Source organism: Vulpes vulpes, chromosome 10 (assembly GCF_048418805.1).
Source record: "Vulpes vulpes isolate BD-2025 chromosome 10, VulVul3, whole genome shotgun sequence".
NCBI lineage: Eukaryota > Metazoa > Chordata > Mammalia > Carnivora > Canidae > Vulpes > Vulpes vulpes.
Window position 1 is genome coordinate 925104 of NC_132789.1, and position 22325 is coordinate 947428.

The following is a 22325-nucleotide window of genomic DNA, read 5'->3' on the forward strand; positions in this document are numbered from 1 at the left end:
TTTAGCTAAAAACAAAGTGATGATATATGGCAAGTACCATAAAGATACACAGACTTCCTTGATTCACTAATGCCACTCCTGTGAGTGTTTTCTAAATAGAAAAATCACCTAAAATTAGAAAAATAGTTTACTGAATTGCACTTCCACAAAATGATGGCAGATTAGGAGTTGCTAGAATGAGAACTGCTAAAAGTGAATAAAACCGGGGATCCCTGGGTGGCTCAGCGGTTTGACACCTGCCTTTGGCCCAGGGTGTGATCCTGGAGTCCCGGGACAGAATCGAGTCCCACATTGGGCTCCTTGCATGGAGCCTGCTTCTCCCTCTGCCTGTGTCTCTGGCTCACTCTCTCTCTGTTTCTCTCATGGATAATTGAATAAAATTAAAAAATAAATAAATAAAAGTGAATAAAACCTAAGGAGTATTTGTTAAATGAAAATACATTTTTAAAAAGTATACTCAGCCAACCAAAACAGATGTAATATAAAATAAATCTCTGGGGTGCCCAGCTAGCTCAGTCACTGGAACACATGACTCCTGATCTCAAGATTGTCAGTTCAGGCCCCATGTTGAGTGTGGAGATGACTTAAAAACAAAATAAAACAAAACAAAAATATTTGCATTAGAAGGATGGAATTATGGATAACTATTCATTTTCTCTAACAGAAAAATCACTGAAAGTCACTACTTATGATGGGTTTTCTTACAAATAAACATATATTCATATGTATGTATACGTAGACACACATTATTTTACATAGGACCCCTGCACTCAGTAGCACTACCTCAAAATCCTCTGGGAGCAGACAGAAATTAACTTATCTGTAATACAAAAATTCTTAAATTATTTCTAGCATTTTGTTAGTCAATACATATTAGTCAATATAAAAATTCTACACCTGGGGCAGCCCAGGTGGCTCAAGCGGTTTAGCACCTGCCTTCAGCCCAGGCCGTGATCCTGGAGACCTGGGATCAAGTCCCACATCGGGCTCCCTGCATGGAGCCTGCTTCTCCCTCAGCCTGTGTCTCTGCCTCTCTTTCTCTCTGTCTCTCTTATGAATAAATAAATAAAATCTTAAAAAAAAAAAATTCTACAACTGAGCAGCCCGGGTGGCTCAGCGGTTTCATGCCACCTTCAGCCCAGGGCGTGATCCTGGAGACCTGGGATCGAGTCCCACATCGGGTTCCCTGCATGGAGCCTGCTTGTCCCTCTGCCTGTGTCTCTGCCTCTCTATCTCTTTCAGGAATTTAAAAAAAAAAAAAAATGTAGAATTCAAACTGGAGACTCCTTCTTCTTCCTCTTTTAGCCTCTTAAATATATGATTATGGACTATATCATCATGTATGCCAAGAAAATTATAAAACATATGTATGGAGGGATGCCTGGGTGGCTCAGCAGTTGGAAGTCTGCCTTTGGCTCAGGGCGGGATCCCATTATCTGGGATCAAGTCCCATACCAGGCTCCTTGCGGGGGGCCTGCTTCTCCCTCTGCCTGTATCTCTGCCCCTCTCTGTGTGTCTCTTATGAATGAATAAAAAAAAAAAATTTAAAAACAACAACAAACATATGTATGGGATTTTTTAAAAAAGATTTTGTCCATTTATTTGACACAAAGAGTGAGCGAGGGGGCACACACAAGTGGGGCAGCAGCAGAGGGAGAAGGAGACTCCCCACTGAGCAGGGAGCCCGATGCAAGGCTCGGTTCCAGGACCCTGGAATCATGACCTAAGCTGAAGGCAGACGCCTCACTGACTGAGCCACCCAGGTGCCCCATGTATGTGATCTTAAATGCATGGTAAAATTATTAGAATTTTTTTTTAATTTTTTTAAATTTTTATTTATTTATGATAGAGAGAGAGAGACAGAGGCAGAGACATAGGCAGAGGGAGAAGCAGGCTCCATGCACCGGGGGCCCGACGTGGGATTTGATCCCGGGTCTCCAGGATCACGCCCTGGGCCAAAGGCAGGCGCTAAACCGCTGCACCAGCCAGGGATCCCAAATTATTAGAATTTAAATAGTGGAACAGAGTTGTTCACTGAACACACTGTTCAACTTTTCTGTTTGAAATCCTCCATATAAAAATGTGGAAAAGGAAAGTAGAAAAATAAATACACAGTTTAAAAGAGTAATAATAAAGCAATCACCTGGGGTGGCACCTGGGTGGCGCAGTTGGTTAAGCATCTGACTCTTGATTTTGGCTCAGGTCTGGTCTCAGGGCCATGAAATGGAGCCCTGGGTTGGGAATCCACGCTCAGCAGGGAGTCTACTTCAGAATCTCTCTCTCTTTCTGCCCCTCCCACTTATACACACTCTCTCAAATAATCTTTAAAAAATAAAAATAAAAATAAAGCACTCATCACAATGCTCAGGAAACAGACTGCAGCTTGTGCCTCACCGACCCTGGGCACCATGAAGGTGCCCACTACCTGAGCGGTATGTGAACATCTCATGATACTGTCACCTACAGACTCCTCTCCAAACAGTATCTTCTCCAGCTTTGCTTCCTAGAGAATTCCCTATAAGTCCTCTGTCCCACAAGGTGTGGCTGAGCACAGACATACCCACACATTTTGGCACTGTGACCACCTCTTCTCTACTGATGGCTCTCATCAACATTCTTCTGTATGAATGTGCACCATCCACTAACCTGTTCTCCTTGCCAGTGTACATTTGGTTCTTCCCAGTTATAACTAGCGCCACTAGGAACACTACTATACCTGGTTTGTAGCAGAGACATTCAAGAATTTCTTAAAACACACTGTCGAGACAGAGGGTCTGGTCTGCCCATGCTCACCTCTTCCAGGTCATGCAAAAGGTTTGCAAATATCTCCAAGCTACCCTCCATCAAAAGTCGATGAGACTCCCGCTGACCTACATCAGCAGATTCCACCCAATTTAGTTTCTGGTGATCTGGCAAGTGTGATGGCAAATCACAGTGGTTTAATCTGTGTTACCATGGAGGCCACACGTCTGTTTCATAAGCTGATGGGCACTCCCTGCCTTTCACTACTCCACTGTCCTCAGGCAAATACTTATTAAAGTGGTCTAGAAACACAGTAGTGCATTACATTCCACAAAGCATTACAGGAAAGATGCCCTACTAAGAAATGTTCTCACAATCTCAAAGGTAAAAAAGCTTATATTCAACTGCATCAAACTCATCATAAGAAGCATCTGAATATCAGATTGAAATTATTCTTCACCACCAAAGGGGACCAGGCCCCTTGCAAAAATGACCAATTCTAGTTTGGATTCAGGAATACCCAAGATGAACCTTAAAGGTGCCAGCAAGTAAGAAAGGGCTCAGAGAATGACAAGGAAACATTAACAGTGCAAGAGGATCAGCTTAAAGGTCTCCACTGGGTCAAATTACAGGTAATCTGACCATCAAAACACACAGTAAGATAAGGGGATGAGGCCGCTGCGTAGCGATGGCAGGGGCACAAGACCTGATGGGAGTGGGTTACACGGGCACCTGACAAATTCCACAAACTGTAACACTTAGGATCTGTGCCTTCCCCACCAATAAAATATATCTCATGTGACAGAACCCACCTGCTTTATAGGCCCAAGAAGAAAAATCACATGATCATGCAAATAAATGCAGAAATAGCATTTGACAAAATACCCATTCATAACACTAGAATTAAAGAAATCTCTTTTACCTAGTAAAGGACATCTACAGAATCTGTAGCTACTATCATATCTGACAGCAAAACATGAGAATGAGTAAGAATAAGTATTCTGACCACTCCATTTAGCATATTTGGAAGTCCTTGCCAGTGCAATAAGGCCAAAAAATAAAAATAAACAAAAGGCTTCTAGATAAGAAAAATAAAACTTGCTTTCTTGACAGACATGATTCTCTATGTAGAAAAATCCCATGGAATCTACAAAAATGCTCCTAAAACTAACAAATGAGTTTAGCAAGACTGCAGAGTATAGATTCAAATAATCACCTGTATTCCTAAATACCTACGATGAATATCTCCATTTTTTTAAAATTACCACTTACAATACCACAGAAAAACTGGAACGCCCAAGCATGTATCTAACAAAATATGTACAAAATCGGCAACCTGAAAACTACAAAAATACTGATGAAACTCTGGTCAAAGACAACCAAAACTGGGACACCTGGGTGGCTCAGCGGTTGAGCATCTGCCTTTGGTGCAGGATGTGATCCCAGAGTCCCAGGATCGAGTCCCACATCGGTCTCCCCGTGGGGAGCCTACTTCTCCCCTCTGCCTGTGTCTCTGCTATTCTCTTTCTCTGTGTCTCTCATGAATAAATACATAAAATCTGGGCAGCCTGGGTGGCTCAGCAGTTTAGCGCCGCCTTCAGCCCAGGGTGTGATCCTGGAGTCCTGGGATCGAGTCCCACATCGGGCTCCCTGCATGGTGCCTGGTTCTCCCTCTGCCTGTGTCTCTGCCTCTCTCTCCCTCTCCCTCTCTCTTTCTCTCTCTGTCTCTCATGAATAAATAAATAAAATATTTAAAAATAAATATAATCTTTAAAAAAAAAAAAAAAAAAAAAAGGACGACCAAAATAAAGGGAGAGATATACCATATTCCTGGACTGGAAGATTCAATACTGTCAAGATAACACTCCTCTCCAAACTGGTTAACAGATTCAATGTAATCTAAATCAAAATTCTATAGATATCGACAGAAACAGATTCTAAAATTTCTATGAAAATGGAAAAGAACTAGAATGACCAAAACAATAAAAAAAAAAAAAAAGGTTGAACTCACGTTGATTTCAAGACTAACTACAAAGCTACAGTGATGTAGACTGTGGTGTTAGCAAGACACACAGATGAAGGGAATTCTGGAGAGTCTAGAAAGAGACCCACACAGTCAGGAATCAGCTCACTTTCAGCAAAGTTGCAAGGTCAATATAAGGGAAATGGAACAGTCTTTTTAAGAAATGGTGCTGGAAAAAAAAAATGGTGCTGAAACAACTGGAAATCAATATGCAGAAAAATGAACATCTACATGGTTGCCACGTAATACAAAACTTGACTCAAAGAGGGTCATGGAGCTAAATGTAAAACACAGAAATACAACTTCCAGAAGAAAATACAGGAGGTTTCTGTGACCTCGGGGTAAGTGAAGAGTTTTTAGATAGGGTGCCAAAGGCACAATCTATTAAAAAAAAAAAAAAAAAAAAAAAGATAAAATACACTGCATCAAAACATAAAACATTTGCTCTGAAAAAACAGTGTAAGAGAGAAAGATAAGCTTTATTTTTTTTTTGAAAGATAAGCTTTAGAATGGGAGAAAAACATTTCCAAATTTGTATCTGCCAAGAAACTTGCATTCATACAAAGAATTCTCAAATCTAACAGTAACATATAGGACTCAGACTTTCCCAAAGAACATACACCAACCAACCACCAATGAGCCCCCAAACCACGACCACTTCAAGCGCATTGTGACAACTAGAGATGAAGAGGCGGAGGACACAGCAGGGCCTCCCCTCCAAGGGGCGGCAGGAGTGCAGCAAGGCACAGCCACTGCAGCAACTTTGACAATTTCTTGCTAAATGGAACATACAGATAGTAAACAAGCGGGCAGTCAGCCTCCAAGGCATGTTCCCGCACAACACAAAGGCCTAGGTTCACACAAAACTGTATTTGAATGCTGACAGCAGCCTTACCCCTAAGCAAACAATCCAAGTGTCCTCCGAAGGATGAGTGAAGAAACAAACCCAAGGAACTCATGCCATTGAACACTGCTTACTTAGCAAAGAGAGAAGACTATGGTAAATGGCACAGCGTGGCCGCTCAGGGACAGAAGCCACATGTTGTAGGATCCACCTAGATTTCATTCCGGAAAAGGCAAAATCACAGAGGCAGAGAGCAAAGATTTCAGGAGGATGATAGAGCTCTGTTTCTGGACCACAGTGATGGCCACACAACTCTATGGGTTTGGCAAAACTCAACAGAACTACAGACAAAAAAGAGTGAGTTTTACTGAATTAAGTCAGTCTAAGTAAATGAATAGTATTATTAGTGACATTACCCACTGGCTGAAAAAGAAATCCACATATGAATATGTAAACGGAGAAAAAGGAAAGCCCACTGTTAACAGCGGAATGCCAATTGATAAATGCATTAGGGATGACTGGGCTAGAAAAATCCATTTCCCAATCTTTAAGGTAAAAATGGATTCTGTCCCAATGGTGGAATTAGTGGCTGAAAGTTTAATGAGATACTGGATTATTTACATAGTCTCAAAGTATCTTCCCCAAATCGCTTATCATTTACCAAAGAGAAAATAAGAACCTTCCACTACAAAAGCCTGGTGGACCCCAGTCTCACAAGTGGTCAAGGTGAGCATCACCAGTCGCAGGACCACTGATCTCATGGCTTCCTACTATGGCACAGCGAGCTGCACACACTGTCACCTCAGTGGTATTCCTCTCAAAAATACATGGCCCAAGTCAGACACAAGGAAACGTCTCACAATCCAGTATCTAAGGACATTCTACAAAATAAGCAGTCTAAACTCAAACAACGTGAAGGTCATGAAAGACCAAGGAGTCAGCCCAGATTAAAGAAGACCAAGCAGGCATGACAACCAAGCACAGCTGGTGACCCCAGACTACAGGAAAAACACTGTGGCCGACCCTTGAGCAAGGCAAGGTTGAACTGTGCAGGTCCACTTACGCACAGATGTTTTTCCCATACGGTACAGTAAATGTATTTTCTCTTCTTCTTTATGATTTCCCTCTTTCCAGCTCACTTTACTATAAGAATACAGCATATAAAACATGTGACAGAGTACGTGCTGACTAGGTTATCAGTAAGGCTTCCAGTCAATGGCAGGCTAATAGTAGTTAAGTTTTGGGAGGTCAAAAGCTCTACGCGGAGGTTCCACCGTGCGGGGATGGTGCCCCTACACTGTTTAAGGGTCAACTCTATAAAGGACGCCGTCAGGGCAAAAGACAAAAAACCACATATGAGCCCCTGGCTTAGTTGTAATCCTGACATGACTTGTACTGTGCTGGGTAAGAGAACACTCTCACCCGCTATGTGCTGAATATCAGCATAAAAGGGCCTGCCACAGTACCCGCAACTGCCGCTTGCCCAGTTCGGGGGAAATATGTGTGCAGACACATACAAGGGAGTGAAAACACTACAGAGGGGCAAAGAGTGCACATTGCTGAGTCCAGGTAAAGGACACATAGGAAATTCTTTGGAAAACTGTTTTTGCAACTTTTCACATATGTTTGAAATGATAGCAAAATTAAAAATAAAAAAAAAGTTTTTTAAAAAAAATGTATCACCACAAAGATGAAACTACTCTCTGAAGCAAGAACCATCCATTATTCCCTATTGCGAGAATCTGACCTAACCTTTCAGGTTCTGGGCATCACTGATGTTAACACTGAGTGATTTGGTTTCCAAACACACTAATCAGTCTGCACCTGGTGGACACCTGAATGGGGCCTAAGGTCCTGACTTCAGCATTTCTTCCAGTTCGGAAAATACCAAGTTACCAGCTGCTTAAATCTTTTTTTTTTCTTGTTCTGTTTTGCACTGTTCTTAAAAATACAGATAGAAGACACAAGAAAGAACCAACATTTAAAACACAGCACACAAGGAATCCTGAGTACACATTCAACAAGACTGTATTAGGTGACATGCATGCTAAAGCTACTACTGCGTCACACTCAACACAGAAAAAATAATAATGCATTAAGATCCGTGCTGTCATTTACTCATGCAACTTAATTTTATCATTTTTATATACAGGAAGACTTTTTAATTTTTAAAAAATAAGGAATGGGCTCTGGAAAAAAATGTTGGAGAGCAAATAGTAAAATTGAAGGTTAAAATATCTGGATGAAGGGAAGTTTGGGATGAGGCTACATTTGAGAACCATCGAAAAGTACCTGAAGCGGTTGCTGCTGGGATGAAAAAGCAGCAGAAACATTTGGCGGAAGCTGGGTTGCTATAGCAACGGGAGTACCAGTCTGCCCATCCTTTCCTGTCACAACCTTTACCTGAGAGGAAATATTTTGAGAAAAAAAGGCAACATAATTTTTAAGACTGCTCAAAATTTTGTCAGAATTTTATTGCTGATAGCTCAGTGATGTTTGGTGTTTAAAATGGAATGTTTTTGCATGAAATCTTGTAAAAGGATACCTGACTTACGGTGGATTTACAACAGAACAACCTAACTCTAGTGCGAATCTTGCAGGAACTCCAATTTGAACACAGTGCAACATCCTCAGATTCTGCAACTTCAAACCGTAAGCAAGGGAACGGCAGGCAGTCTCTGAGCAGCAAAGCCCTAGTGCCCTCACAGGCCATCTGTACAGCAGCCACCCCACTGCCTGCTGTTGTGTGGGCCTATCTCAGTAGGAAGGTGCAAAAAAGGGAGGAGTCATGCCTCCTCATTAGCACAGATGAGGGGGACGGAGCCTACAGACAGCATTGAAATACAAACAGAGAACTGAATTTCGCTGTTTCATGGCAAAGAGGTGTAATCCTCAAAATAATCATATTGACCTTTTAGAAAATAAAAATAGTCCTTTCTGGAAAGGGTGTTAAAGAAAACACAAAATGGCAAAGCCACACAGATATGTCCAGAAATCTCAATGAGGACGGCAAAGCAAAGAGGTCAGCTTTTGCTCAGCAAAGGCTGATTTCTTTGCAGGAGAAGAGCTGACAAAGAGCCAAATTACTTTAGCTGTATCATAAAACAAAATAAGCTCCACCAACATACTGTACACTACACAACACAATGGCACAAAATACAGTGCGTTACAGTATCCCTCACCATTCTCACCACTGCTCTGTTTTCATTAGCTCCTCTTTCAGTAAATACAAGTAGAACGATCTTAGGAATCACTATGGTACTGATAAAACTCAACTGGGGGATTTACGAAAGACCTGTTCCAAGCACCCCAAAATATTTCACTCCCTATAAAAGATTCTGTGTTAAATATCACTCAATAGGTATTTGCACACATGAGTTTAAAAAACCTCAAATTAAAGACTTTCACATCTAAAAATTGAAAATTTCTCCAAGCTTTGCTATCACAATGGTATCTTCATCATGAAGACACCATACAGACCTACCTGGTGATGTGAAATCATGACTGTACAGTTACTGATTCAAACCCCTTGTTTAAAAACTTTTGTGGTGTTTTTAATGGTAGACCAGTGTAGGTAAAATGCAAAATCTATGCAAGTAGCCAGAAGGCATCCACATCTCCAGCCTCAGAGCTGGACAAGACCCACAACTGACTACGGGAGACGGCTGGGTCATGCCAGGCCAGCCTTCAGAAACTAGATGACCTAGCTCTGCAAGAACATGTGCAGGCCTGGACCAGCACTGCTCACAGGGTCATCCTGCATCTTCTTCCCAATGTCCAGAGCAGCTCCTCCCCACCATGCAGGGAAAGAGCAAAACACATCTTCAATTTTACTCCTGGATCAAATCCTCATGAAACCACATCCTAGAAACATCCCAGGCTCAAAGGCTATGTTTTATTTACAGTTGCCTAGACTCAAATTTGCATAGCATGGTACTCTAATTAAAGTGCTATTTCTCACCTCATCATTGATAACCTCAGATTTTTCTTCCTCCTCCTCTTCTTCCTCCTCCTCCTCCTCCTCCTCTTCCAGATCCAAATCATTCTGCCTAAGATAAGCTTGCAACGGGGCATAGTGCTTCTTCTTGAAAGCCAGGAAGTCCATCATGTTCCCTTGAAGGTGCTGCAGGAAGAACAGTTCGACCAAGTACTCCCTGAAGGCCTCCTTTAGCGCCTCCATCTCTCTGTAATGGTACTCCAGGCACTGCTTCCTCATCTGGGCCAGCTCCTGAGATGCTGGGGGGATCTCCTCCAACTTCTTGGGGGCCTTTCGTACCCCTGCACTCCCCGCAGATGTGAGAGGAAGGCTGGAGAGGCCCGGGGGCACCGCAGTCCTGGAGGGGCTGGTGGGGGGTGGTGGGGACGTCATCCCAAAGGCCGAGGCCCCCCCGACCCCAACCCCGACCCCGGGCAGCAGGGGTCTGGTCAATGGCGGCCCCTGCAGCACCTGCTGCTGCTGGACCAGCTGGCCCTGGATGATGCTGCTGATCTGGGGTGGCAAGCTCGCTGTGGTGATGTGACCAGGGCTGGCCAGGGGCTGCAGGCTGGCTGCACCTGCAGCCGCAGGACTCTGTGGTCCCAGGTGGTGGACGGTGCCCCCAGACTGTGCATGGGGCTGTGACAGTCTCCGTTCTCGGACTGCGATGGGAGCCCCTGTGTGCTGCAGCTGCACCTGGGTGCCTGGAGCCATCTGGGCAAGGCCCGAGCTCTCCTGAAACACAAAGTGCCCACCACTAGACGGGCTCAAGCTCATTTGCCTCACTAGCACGCTGGCGTCCACAAAGCCCCCGGTGGGACTGCTGCTGCAAAGGCCCAGGCCAGGGCCAGGGGTGCCTGTCCGCATGCTCTGCAGGCCCGGCCCTGGCCCAGGACTGGGCTGGGTGGGGCTCTGAGTCTGCACCTGTTGGGACAGTGGCGAGGTGACCTGGATGTACGATGGAGACCCATGCTCAAAGCGCCTCTGCTGGGCGCTGAACTGGAAACCTGGAGAAGTAGGGCTGGGGAGTGGCAGAGGAGCGAGCGTGATCTGTGGGTTTCCTCCCACCACGGGTCCGACGCTCTGTAGGGCGATGTTCACGTTCTGCCCGGTCACGGGACTCCTGTTCATCAACTGCTGAACTTGGTAACCAGGAGACTGAGGTGCAGACGGGCTGGCCGATGGCGCAAAGGGCGTGGCAGGGGACTGGGGAGGATTTGGGTGGGCCTGCTGCTCTTCTCCTTCGCTGCTGGTGAAGGCCCTAGACCTCTGCAGCTGGTGCTGGACACTCTGAGGGCCGCTGCCATGGTGCATTATCGCCCCCCTTTTTAATCCAACTTAACGTTCTCCTGAAAAATCAAAGTTAATATCAAGTTACTTGAAGACAAATGTAAGCATCTGCATCTGATCAGCACTTACTACAAGTACCATTTAGCAGCACTGGAAAGATAGTCTGGTATGTTCCCAGGGGCATCTGATGCAAATGAGTCTTATTAATTCTTATCAAGCCATGAAAAAGATGGCACTAAAGACAATGTCCCTCAACACAGATGAGGGACAGGTCCTTCTGGGTCACTGCTGGGACCTGCAGGTGGATAATCCCAGTTAACTACCATGGAAGGTAACCAGCATCGCTAGCTCAAGGCCAGGCAGGATCTGAACTTGGCACTGGCACTTGTGCCTAATACATTTCTTCCCAGAAGCCGCCTCCTAGCTAGCGGTTCCTCTCCATTTCCACATGCGGGAGGGCTGTCGGCCTGTCTCTCCTGGTAGAAGGACAGCCCCCTGCTCAACGCCAGGCACCCAGGAGGCAGTCAGTGACTGCATCAGCTGTCTGCGGTCTACTGCCATCACCCTATCACCAGAACAGAACACCCCACCAACTTCTGGACTACATCAACTGCAAACACAGAGAGCAACCATTTCATTTCAGATCCTAAGCTCCTGAAGAAGAGGGCCCAGGCCTGGGGGCCAGAGCCTCACCTTAGAACTGTTGTAGAAGCCAGGACAAAACAAGAAGGCACCTCAAACTTCAGAGAGAGAGGAAGAATGGTGGGACTTGGGCCCATACTCTGGGAGAGTCTCCCTCAGACATATGCAAACTCTCTGGAGCTGGTACCACAGCTTCAAAGGGGCTCCTAGCCCAAACAGCTTTGTGCAGAGGACCAGGGAGATACTGGGAGAGTAGAAGACATGTGCTGGGGGTCAGCTCTCAGGACCCCAGAATGCTCCCAAGTCAGATCCAGCTAGAGTCTCAGTGTCTGCGAGGGATACGACCCCACTGGGGACATGATGTCCTCCAAAGCCCCCTGCCCCAGGTGTCTGCTCCCCACTACAACAGGGTCACAGGCACAGAAATAGCCTTTCACCACTGGAAATTCTCAAGTCTTAACCGACACACTGAGCTCCCCATTTCTTGGTGTTCTTTCCACCCTGCCACTCAAAACAAGCAATAGGGCCGGTCTCGTCATCCACAGGGCATCACAAATTATCTCAGAGGACAGGGGTAAAAACATCAGAAACCAGAAGCTACAAAAGTTACAATGCAAAAATACAACTACACGTGGAACCCTGGCCAAGATAGATGGTATGCAGAATTAGAAGCTACAGAATGTATGGGTATGCCAGTAAAGGTTGGGAAAACACGAAAATTGGTGCCTATTTAAACAACAGAAAAGATAGTTTCTGCTCTGAAGGCTACTGCTAAAGAGAGTCCAAGATCACAGGCAAGCTGCAACACACATGTCTCACAGGAGATCATGGTCACAGTGAAAAACAGCCATAATGAGCAGCCCACCAGCATGTTCCTGCCTTCGCCCCTGAGCAGAAGCCTCCCATGGTGGCTCAGGGCCGGGGGCCTCAGCACACCTCCTGCTTTCAGAACGAGCTCTTGCTCCTGAGCCTTGTAAATAAGCATTATGAGGAGACATGTGTGGAACTGGCACAAAAATAGAACAAATGTGATAAACACAAGGGCATATTTAGGATTATTTCCTTAGAATACATTCTCACAACATCAAAAGTGAGCAAAGAGAGAGAACAAAAGCCATAAATGAGCTCGCTCACATATAACAATTCACAAAACCAGGGGAAGCTAAGACTTAGGAGGAAATATGTCATGACCACTGACAGAGTGAAAATCCTATTTCAATTCTCACCACAAATCATTCACCAAAATAAATGGAGCATTTTCATAAGGTAACATCCCAAGTTTTATACCAATTGTAAAAGAGTCAAAATAGAAATACATAGAGAATACAAAAATGAATACTTACTAAAGCTCTGAAGCGGAATTCAAGTTCCTAAACTTAAAACAGTAAAGTTGTATCTGAAAAGACAGATGGATTTGAAGACATGCAAAATTTTAAAATGTTTAAAATTCAAAAATAAATCATCAAAATCATGACTATTTGTTATGATGATCATTAGTTATGATCATTAGTTATGATCATTAGTTATGATGATCATTTGTTATGATAATCATTAGTTATGATAGGGCTATCACTACACTATAGAAAGTACTCATATAAAGTGGAAATCACTGAAATCCCACAGAAAAATGAATTAAGGACAACAGACAGTTTACAAAAGAAAAACATCTATTTAACTAGCTGGAAGGGAAATGTCCAACTTCACCGCTTATAAAGTAATACAGACTGAAATAAGTATCTCCCAGATCCACTTAGCCAAGATACTATATCACACGACTGGCACCCTGCCAACCCCACATCTAGTGGAGGGTTGAGAGGCAGGTAGGAACACAGGGCAGAGATCTCAAAGAGCTCAGAGGCCAGGACATGCCTGACAAGGTGGGCGACAGTGCTAGGAAAGCAGAAGCAACCCACCTGACCCATTACCTTTGACCTAGTAAGACTAGCTCTGGAAATCTCTCCTGAGGAAATTCACCTATTTTTTTTTAAATTGTGCATAAAAATATTTATTGCAGAATACAGTAAGAGTTCAAAAAAAAAAAAAAAAAAAAAAAAAAAAAAAGTAACCGGAACTATCCAGTGCCCAAGTAGTTCTAGATGGAGGCTCTAATAAAAATGAAAAATGTGCAGACATATTACCATGAAAGAAGCAGGATACCAATTATATGATATAGCCACTACTCTGTTAAAGATATAAATAGCTAGCCACTGAAATATATCAAAATATGAATACTGACCTTCACCTGGAGAAGGGATAGAGCACTCCTTGGCGATATGAGGACCAAGCTACCAAGCTACCAAGCACTCACACCACGATGAGTTGCAAGATGCCAAGGAGCAGAGCCAGACGCAAGGATCACACTGCGCAGGTCACTGACATGACATGATATTCTGGAACAGGCAAAACCAGAGGGACAGAGATTAGACAGATGCTGAGGGCTGGAGGTGGGGGAGGGGCTGACTCGGGAGCAGCAGAGAGAATCTGGGGGGTGGACCCACTCTTCCACTAAATGTGTGAAAGTGGTTACTAATGTGTTTGTCCAAAGTCACAGTCACACACTAAAGCATGAACTTTGAACATTATACCTCAACTTTTTAAAGTAAATTATACCTCAACTTTTTAAAGTAAATCCTGATTTCAGTGAGCTTACAGTCAGGTAGAGAAATAAACCCAATCAACAATGATATAAAGAAACCGCTTATCTAGAGCAGCATTCCCTAAATATGTGCCACGGTCACCCCAATGGAAAGCAAAACTACCACCAATGGCGAAACAATTTTTTTTGGTAGTAGCTGTTTCTACTTTCAAGGCCCAACAGAAAGAGCTGGAGCCAACCCTTAAGCTCACAGTCCCACGCAGGTACTGCTCAGGATGAGGCTTAGGTTGGGGCACCATGGTAGAGCATGGATGCAGCCTGGCAAGAGGCAGTGTACAGGCCCTCAGGTCACTGTGTGCAATGCTCCCTAGTGCCACTGGCAGCAGGATGCCAGCCACAGGCCCACATCCCTGCTGCTGCTCTGTCTGGGCGACAGTGACATCATAAAGGGGCACTTCCAGATGCCAGGAAAATGCCACTCTAAGGAACACTAATCTGGGCCCTGTTCTGTGCAGGGCAGGGGTCCCTGGGTCAGAACCCATGAGAGGGAGGGATGGATGGCTTGAGAGACTGGACACCCCCAGCAGCTGCTCCCAGCCCCACTGCTGAAGCCTCAAATTGCTCCTGCTGCCCACCCACCATTCCTGGTGTCCTATCTAGGAGCTGCCAGATCAGGCAGCTAGGGATCAGGAGCTCTCTTATTCCCCCTCCCCAAGTAGGGAGCTCAGGCCATGAGCCTTGCTCCCTTCCCAAACTCACCCCCCTCTCTGCCCCCACACTTCCCCAGACCCAGCCAGGACCGTCTCCCCTGCTTCAGGGAGTTTTGCAATGTTGTCACCATAGTCACGGGGCACCCTCGAAGCCAAAGGCAAGGCCTGGGCACTGTTCATCACACAGGGCCACTGCTGTCACCACAGGGAAGTGCTTCTGCACATCCACACCACCCGTGTCCAGTACACAGCTCATGGCCCAAAGAACCCCAGCAGGCCGTGAGGAAACACACAGCGGCAGACATGGAGGTGTCAGAGACAGTCCAGCCTGCTGAAAATAAGGACCAGTCCGTAACTCTGGCCTATGCAAAACCCAGAGCGCAGATTTGGCCCTCATGAACCAACAAAGTATCTCTACAAGGCTGCTCACAAGCAACAGGCTAAATGCGACTCAGTCACTCACTCCCAGACCTCCTCACTTACGAAATGACATTTCCTGTTACAGAAATCAGTACAACAAAGTAGAACTCCAAGACCTGAAGTTGAATTCTTTCAAGCATATTAACTTATAAATCATCTCTCTTAATAAAAGAATTGCAATTAAAACTAAACTGAAATGCCATTTTTCATCTATCAGAATGCACAATTCAGAAGCCAGACATACTGCTGGTGAGGCTGGGAGAAGTCAGGTCCACTCAGCTCTGCTATAGTGCTGTCCGACCCGACCCAAGGACCTGGCACCACTTCATAAAACCGCATGTGCTGGTCCACATGCTGGACCCTGCAGTTCCACTACAAACTCACCCTGAATAGCCACCTCTGGTACAAAAACACATAAGCACAGAGTTCAGTCACTGCAGCATTATTTGTAAACACACACATTAAAAATAATTGGGCTCAGCAGTTTAGCGCCACCTTGAGCCCAGGGCCTGATCCTGGAGACCTGGGATCAAGTCCCATGTCGGGCTCCCTGCATGGAGCCTGCTTCTCCCTCTGCCTGTGTCTCTGCCTCACTCTCTCTCTCTCTCCCTGTGTCTCTCATGAATGAATAAAAAAAACATCTTTAAAATAAAAATAAACTACACATCCACATTTCACAGACTGGTTGACTTTATTTGGTATATCCACTCAATGGAGCTCTACGCAGCTGTACAAATAAGAAAGCTCTCTGTGAACTCGTACAGAGCAATTTCCAGAAATGTCACATGAAGTCAAATAAAACACAAAAGATTCTATGTGGGACACTACCCTTGCTAAAAGGAAAAGATAGGCAGATGTATAAATAGATACATCTTGCCTGCATTGTTTTCTACAAAAAAAAAGGATATGTACATAAATCTGTTATATACTTAATTTTTTCTCAAAAAAATGTATTTCCTAGTTATGTTCACTACAACAGTCTACAAACACTGATATCCTGTAAATAGCTGCTTACTTTTACAAAAAAGGAACTCATAGGGACACCTGGGTGGCTCAGCTGTTGAATGTCTGCCTTCGGCCCAGGATGTGATCCTGGAGTCCCAGGATCGAGTCTCACATCATGCTTCCTGCAGGGAGCCTGCTTTTCCCTCTGCCTATGTCTCTGCCTCTCTCTCTCTCTGTGCCTCTCATGAATAGATAAATAAATAAATAAATAATCTTTTAAAATATTAAAAAATAAAATATTTAAAAACCTTTAAAAAATTACAGGAAAAAAGATTTTCCACATAAGAGAGCAATACCAAACATTCCTTAACAAATTAAAGGGTGCAATAAAAGTCCCATTTACCAACAAAATACACATTCTTCTCCCCTCAGAGTACATCAGGCAGGCTCCATGCTCATTCCTAAAATACGTACATTCCAAATGACATGAACTGGGCCAAACTGAGTTTAAAACTCTGTGGGTTTCACTGTGCCACGTGCACAGATCAGTGACAGATCAGTGGCTATAGAGGGAGGAGCTCAGGAGAGTGAGGGTGCTAGAGAATTGTTGGGGGTGAAGCAACTGGCATTTTTATTTTTAATTATTTTTAATTTTTTTTTGAGATTTTATTTGTTCATGAGAGACACACACACAGAGAGAGAGAGAGAGAGAGAGAGAGAGAGAGGCAAAGATACAGGCAGAGGGAGAAGCAGGCTCCATGCAGGGAGCCCGACATGGGACTCAATCCTGGGTCTCCAGGATTACAACCCGGGCCGAAGATGGCGCTAAACCACTGAGCCACCCAGGCTGCCCAAGATTGGCATTTTTAGAGAGAGTGTGTGCATGAGTGAGAAGAGAGGGAGAAGGAAGGAATCTCAAGCAGATCCCTGCAGAGCAAGTAACCCAATATGGGGCTTGATCTCACGACCCTGAGATCAGACCTAAGCTGAAATCAAGAGTTGGATGCTTAACTGACCAAGCCACCCAAGCACCCCAGGAACTGTTCTGAATCCTGATTGTCATAGAAATTACACAATGTCTATCAATATTGTCAGAATTCTATACCAAGAAAAGTGAATACTATGATGTGTAAAGTTAAAAAAAAAAAAAAGCTAAGTAACATGAGGTTATGCAAAGGCCTTCCCTTTACTCAGTACACAAATTATTTTTAAAATTTATTTCTACAATAATGCACCAAAACAAGATAAAAATTTCCACTAACTAGAAATAAAGAACCATGGGGAGGTGGAGCTGAGAATACAGGCGCAAAGGTTAGATGCTCTGCCCAGAAGAAAACAGAGGGCCAGAGGTGACTCCTGAAGGCAGTGGGCACATGGTCCCTCTCCAGGTGGCTGAGGAGCAAAGCCACTTGCCCGAGGCTCCCAAGAAAGGAGCAGACCAGCCAAGTAGAGACTACTTCCACAGTGGGACCACAAAATTTCAGGCACTGGAAGACCCAGTTCCAGTGGGAACTACAGTGCTGCACAGCCACAAACCCCTGCTAGGGAAGAGCAGCTTCCCTCCCACCCAAGAGGTGTACTGAGACATGAACATGGGGGGGAGGGGGTGGACAGAGAGAATTCACTGCCAGTACAAAGGCCCCACAGATGACACAGGTGGAGAAACCACACCCAACCTCATGTGGAATGCAAGGTCTAGAGACTGCCCCCTTCCTTGAATGGCTTCCCACCCTCCAAGCTGACTCCCTTTCATCGCCAACCACGTCAAACCTCACCTCCTCACCTCCGGCATGGGTCTTCCTCTTGGGAGAGCCAGCTTCCCTCTTCTAACTAAGCATGCGAATTTTATTCTTCAGCATCCCCTAGAATCATTGATTATCCCTGTATGCCTAGGTCCCTACCAAATCCACCTGCTTTAGGGGACCTGGGTGGCTCAGTAGGTGAAACGCCTGCCAGCTCAGGTCATGATCTTGGGGTCCTGGGATCGAGCCCCACCTCGGGCTCCCTGCTTAGTGGGGAGCCTGCTTCTCCCCCTCCTCCCACACCACTCGGGCTCTTTCTTGCTCTCTTTCATGCTCACTCTCTCTCAAACAAATAAAATCTTAAAAAAAAAAATCCACCTGCTTTAGAAAAGAATTTGTTCATTGTTATATTTACTCAATAACTATTTATTGAGCACTTACTCCATCAGGCACTATTTTGAAGCACTGGGGACACAAGAGTGAACACAGCATGGTTCCCGCCCCCAGAAGGAGGGCAGTCAAGTGATACACAGGAAGTGCAATGGCAGAGCTCTGGCAAGATGAGGTAGAGACAGTGAGCAATGTGGGCAAGGTGTCGAGTTCTACAGCCTCTCTGAAGAGGGGCTTTTGAAGAGAGTCAGACCATGGCATGTAGGACCCAACATTCCACACACAGCCAGGGTGTGCCCAGGCCCTGAGCCAGGTGTGACTGAGCCAGGGGATGAGGACTGAGGTGCAGGGACATGAGGTAACAGGGGCAGTAAGGACCTGGTCCTGAAGGGCTTCATAAATTGCCTTAAAGACTTTGTTTTTTTCCGGAGATAAGAACTACGGAGAGCTTTGGGCAAAGAAGTGCACAACATGATTTGTTTTAAAAACATCAGCCAGCTGCTGTGTTGAGATTCAAGTGCAGAAGAGATAGGGTGAACAGGTAGAGCTGGGAGGAGGGCATTGGAATAACCCAGGTAAGAGATGGGTGGGGAGGGGGAGTGAAGGACAGCCATGGATGAGAAGACACTGAGGAGCAGTCAGGTCTAAATCTGGTTTTGAAAGTGTTGACACAGGACAGTTCTGACCTGAGCAACTACAAACATGGAGCTGTGTCCAAGTGAAATGCAACAGAGTGTAAGCAGCAGATTCCCCACAAGTTAAAGTAAGATTTGGAACTTGGAACAGGAAGATCCAGCTGGGAGATACACATTCAGGATATGTTGACATGTGACCTACAGTCATGACACAGGATGAGATCACCTGGGTGTACACACCAGAGAGGTCTGAGGACTGCTCTGAGGCATTAGAATCCTTATACTTACGGGGAAAGGAGAGCATAAGGAACCAGCACAGAAACTAGAGGGAGCATCCAGCAAAGTAAAAGGAGAATCAATAGTGTGGTATCTCAGTGCCATAAGGAGATAATGTTTCAAGGAAGCCATGGGTGGCCTTGGCAATATAACAGCATTGATGACCCCAAGAGAAGTGGTTTTCAGAGAAGAGGTGGGGTCAAAAGTTTAACTGAAGTTGGTTCAAGGGAAATGAGAGGAGAAAATGGTGACACGGAGCACATGATTTTTTCCTATATTTAGAGAGGGGCACCTGGGTGGCTCAGTGGTTGAGCATCTGCCTTCGGCTCAGGTCGTGATCCTGGGGTCCTGGGATTGAGTCCCGCATCAGGCTCCCCGCAAGGAGCCCGTTTTTGCCTCTGCCCGTGTCTCTGCCTCTCTCTGGTCTCTCTGACTAATAAACAATGACATCTTTAAAAAGATACTTCGGAAAGAAGATAAACTGAAAACAAGACGTGAATATTAAAGCCACGGCCTACGGTAGGCAAGAAATTGTGGGTCCGATAGAAGAAACCAAATAATGGTTTGCAGATACTACAGTGCTAACAGCAATTATTGTACCAGACTTCACAACATGTGATCATACTGTTTTTAAAAACACATAAAATTACATTATACAATCTCAATTATAAAAGAAAAATTACATGGGGACGCCTGGGTAGCTCAGTGGTTGAGCACCTGCCTTTGGCTCAAGGGTGTGATCCCGGGGTCCTCCTGGCGTCCTGGGATCCAGTCCCGCATCAGGCTCCTTGTGGGGACCCTGCTTCTCGCTCTGCCTGTGTCTCTGCCTCTCTCTCTGTGTCTCTCAATAAATAAATAAAATCCTTAAAAAGAAAGAAGGAGGGATCCCTCGGTGGCGCAGCGGTTTGGCGCCTGCCTTTGGCCCAGGGCGCGATCCTGGAGACCCGGGATCGAATCCCACGTCAGGCTCCCTGCATGGAGCCTGCTTCTCCCTCTGTCTGTGTCTCTGCCTCTCTCTCTCTCTCTGTGACTATCATAAAAAATAAAAAATAAAAATAAAAAAAAAAAGAAGGAAAAACAGAAAAGAAAAGAAAAGAAAGAAGGGAAGAGAAAGAAGCAAGAAAAATTGCATGAATAGAACAAGAGGCTGTAGAAGCATTAACTGCGCTAATCTTCGTGGGGTAGAATGATCTAGTTCCAAAATAATCCCTGCATTTCTGGCAACCGTTCAGGGACCACATCTGTTATTGGTCCCACTAAAAACAAAAGTCACCCAAACCAGTGTGCTGCATACGTGACTTCAGAAATCAGCCAGAAAACACAGGAAGCCTCCGACAGGTACCACAGCGGGACAGCAGTACTAGCGTCCCACGGCGCTGTCCTCCTCCAACAGGGACGGGAGCGAAGGGCGAAGGACAACGCGTCTCCGTGGGCAAGTGCTGGGGGCGAGACAAGGCCGGCGCGGAGGCCCGGGGTCCGCGGGAGGCGAGGGCTAGGCCGGTGGCGGGGCGCCCGCACGCCCCGACTCCACTACGTCAGGGCCAGCCGCGTCGGGCCGGGCTGGGTCTGGCCTCCCCGCTGCCCCTCGCCGCCCGGCCCGCGCGGGTCCGCGTCGCTGAGTCCGTCCCCGCAGCCGCGCAGGTGGCACCGCGCCGGGCCCACCGCAGAGCGGAGGCCTTCCCTGCCCAAGGGCCGGCGGCGCACACCCGGGAGCCAGGCCCAGAGAGCCCCGCGCGGGCAGAGCGCCCCTCCCGGCGCTGGGGTCCGGCGGGCGCGTCTCCGCCCCCAGCCACGGCCACGGCCGCAGCACCGGGCCGCGTCCCCGCGCCGGCGCCCCTCCCCCCCCACAGCCGCGGGCCCCCTCCCCGGCAGCGCCCCCACGCCCGCGGGCCCCGACGACGCGCCCCGCTTGGTGGGGGAAGGCCGGGGACGCGGGCCGCACGACTCCCGACCCCGACCCGCCGACTCCCGCCACCCCGAGCCCCACCTACCCGGGCCTGGACCACAGTCCCGCCGCTTCGGGCCGAGGGCTGGGGGCGGGGGTCGAGGCGGGGCCGCTCCGGTCGGCGCATCCGGGGCCGCGGACAGAGGAAGCGGCGGCGCGCCCGCGGCCGCGAGCCGGAAGTGACGTCGCGAGAGGCGTCGAGACGCGCGGAGGGCTAGAGCGGCCGCGCGGGGCGGGGCGGGGCGGGGCGGCGGCGTCCGGCTGGGCAGGGCCGGCTCCTCGGGGAGCGCGGCGCCGAGAGCAGTCGGCCCCGCGTGGGCATAGCGGGGGCGCGGCGGGCACCGCCCGAAGCACCGGCTCGCAGAGAGGCCCCGCGGCGGCGCTCCGGGACCCGGGGGCTCTCAAGCGGCGAAATGTGGGTGAGCCCCCGAGTGCGCACGCGCTGCGCGACCCAGGGAAAGGGGCGGGGGGCGCGCCCCCAGGCCCCCAGGCCCCCGCCCGCCGCCTGCAGCCACACGCGCTCCTGGCGCCGCCCTTGGAGTCGCGGAACAGGAACCCCCGATGCGGCAGCTGATGAACCGGAGAGCGGGGCGGCTGTGGGCGACGGGCGGGCCTCCGCCCGCTGTGGGGTGGCCGCCCCGTCGGCACCTGCCGGGACGCAGGTGAGCCCTGGAATGCGGTGGTCCTGGGAAGACCAGGCAAAGGCCTTCATGGAAGAGCAGAACAGGTCAGCGACTGCCAGCGGGGTGGGATTCCTTTAGGGGCTGATGAAAATGTGAGACCGGGTAGTGCCGGCCAACCCTGTGGATGTACAGGAACCACTGAATTGTGCACGTTGAAGGACACGGCCATGCCGGACGAGTTCCAGCTCATTACAAAATTCACTTAAAAAGGAAACGAAGGTCAGGGACACCTGAGTGGATAAGTCGGCAGAGCATGACTCTCGATCTCAATGTCCGAGCCCCACGCTGGGTATGGAGATGACTTTAAAAATTTCTTTGAATCTTAAAAAATTGAAAGAAGGCTAACAGGATAAGCATCTTGGCAAAGTGCAGGTGCAAATGCCTTTGGATGTTAAACTGAAATTTTAAAATAATAATAATAATAAATCCTGGCTGTAAAAAGGAGGCAGGAGTGGGCAGCTGCACT

At 47.1% G+C, this 22325-nt stretch overlaps 1 protein-coding gene across 36 annotated transcripts in view; it reads right to left on the minus strand.

Annotated features, from left to right (window-relative positions):
• Positions 1-21392, minus strand: part of EP400 (E1A binding protein p400) — a 100703-nt gene extending 79311 nt beyond the window's left edge. For 16 of the 36 annotated variants that reach the window (XM_072722585.1, XM_072722584.1, XM_072722565.1 and 13 more), the window contains exons 1-5: positions 21223-21346; positions 13754-13907; positions 12861-12913; positions 9571-10934; positions 7902-8012 (exon numbers count right to left, since the gene is read on the minus strand). In XM_072722585.1, coding sequence (XP_072578686.1) covers positions 7902-8012; positions 9571-10899 — 1440 coding nt within the window. In that variant the 5' untranslated portion in view covers positions 10900-10934; positions 12861-12913; positions 13754-13907; positions 21223-21346. Of the gene's footprint in view, positions 1-7901; positions 8013-9570; positions 10935-12860; positions 12914-13753; positions 13908-21222 lie in introns of all 36 variants that reach the window. The other 20 variants (XM_072722591.1, XM_072722589.1, XM_072722579.1 and 17 more) reach the window with 6 other exon arrangements.
• Between the last annotated feature and the right edge of the window lie 933 nt (positions 21393-22325).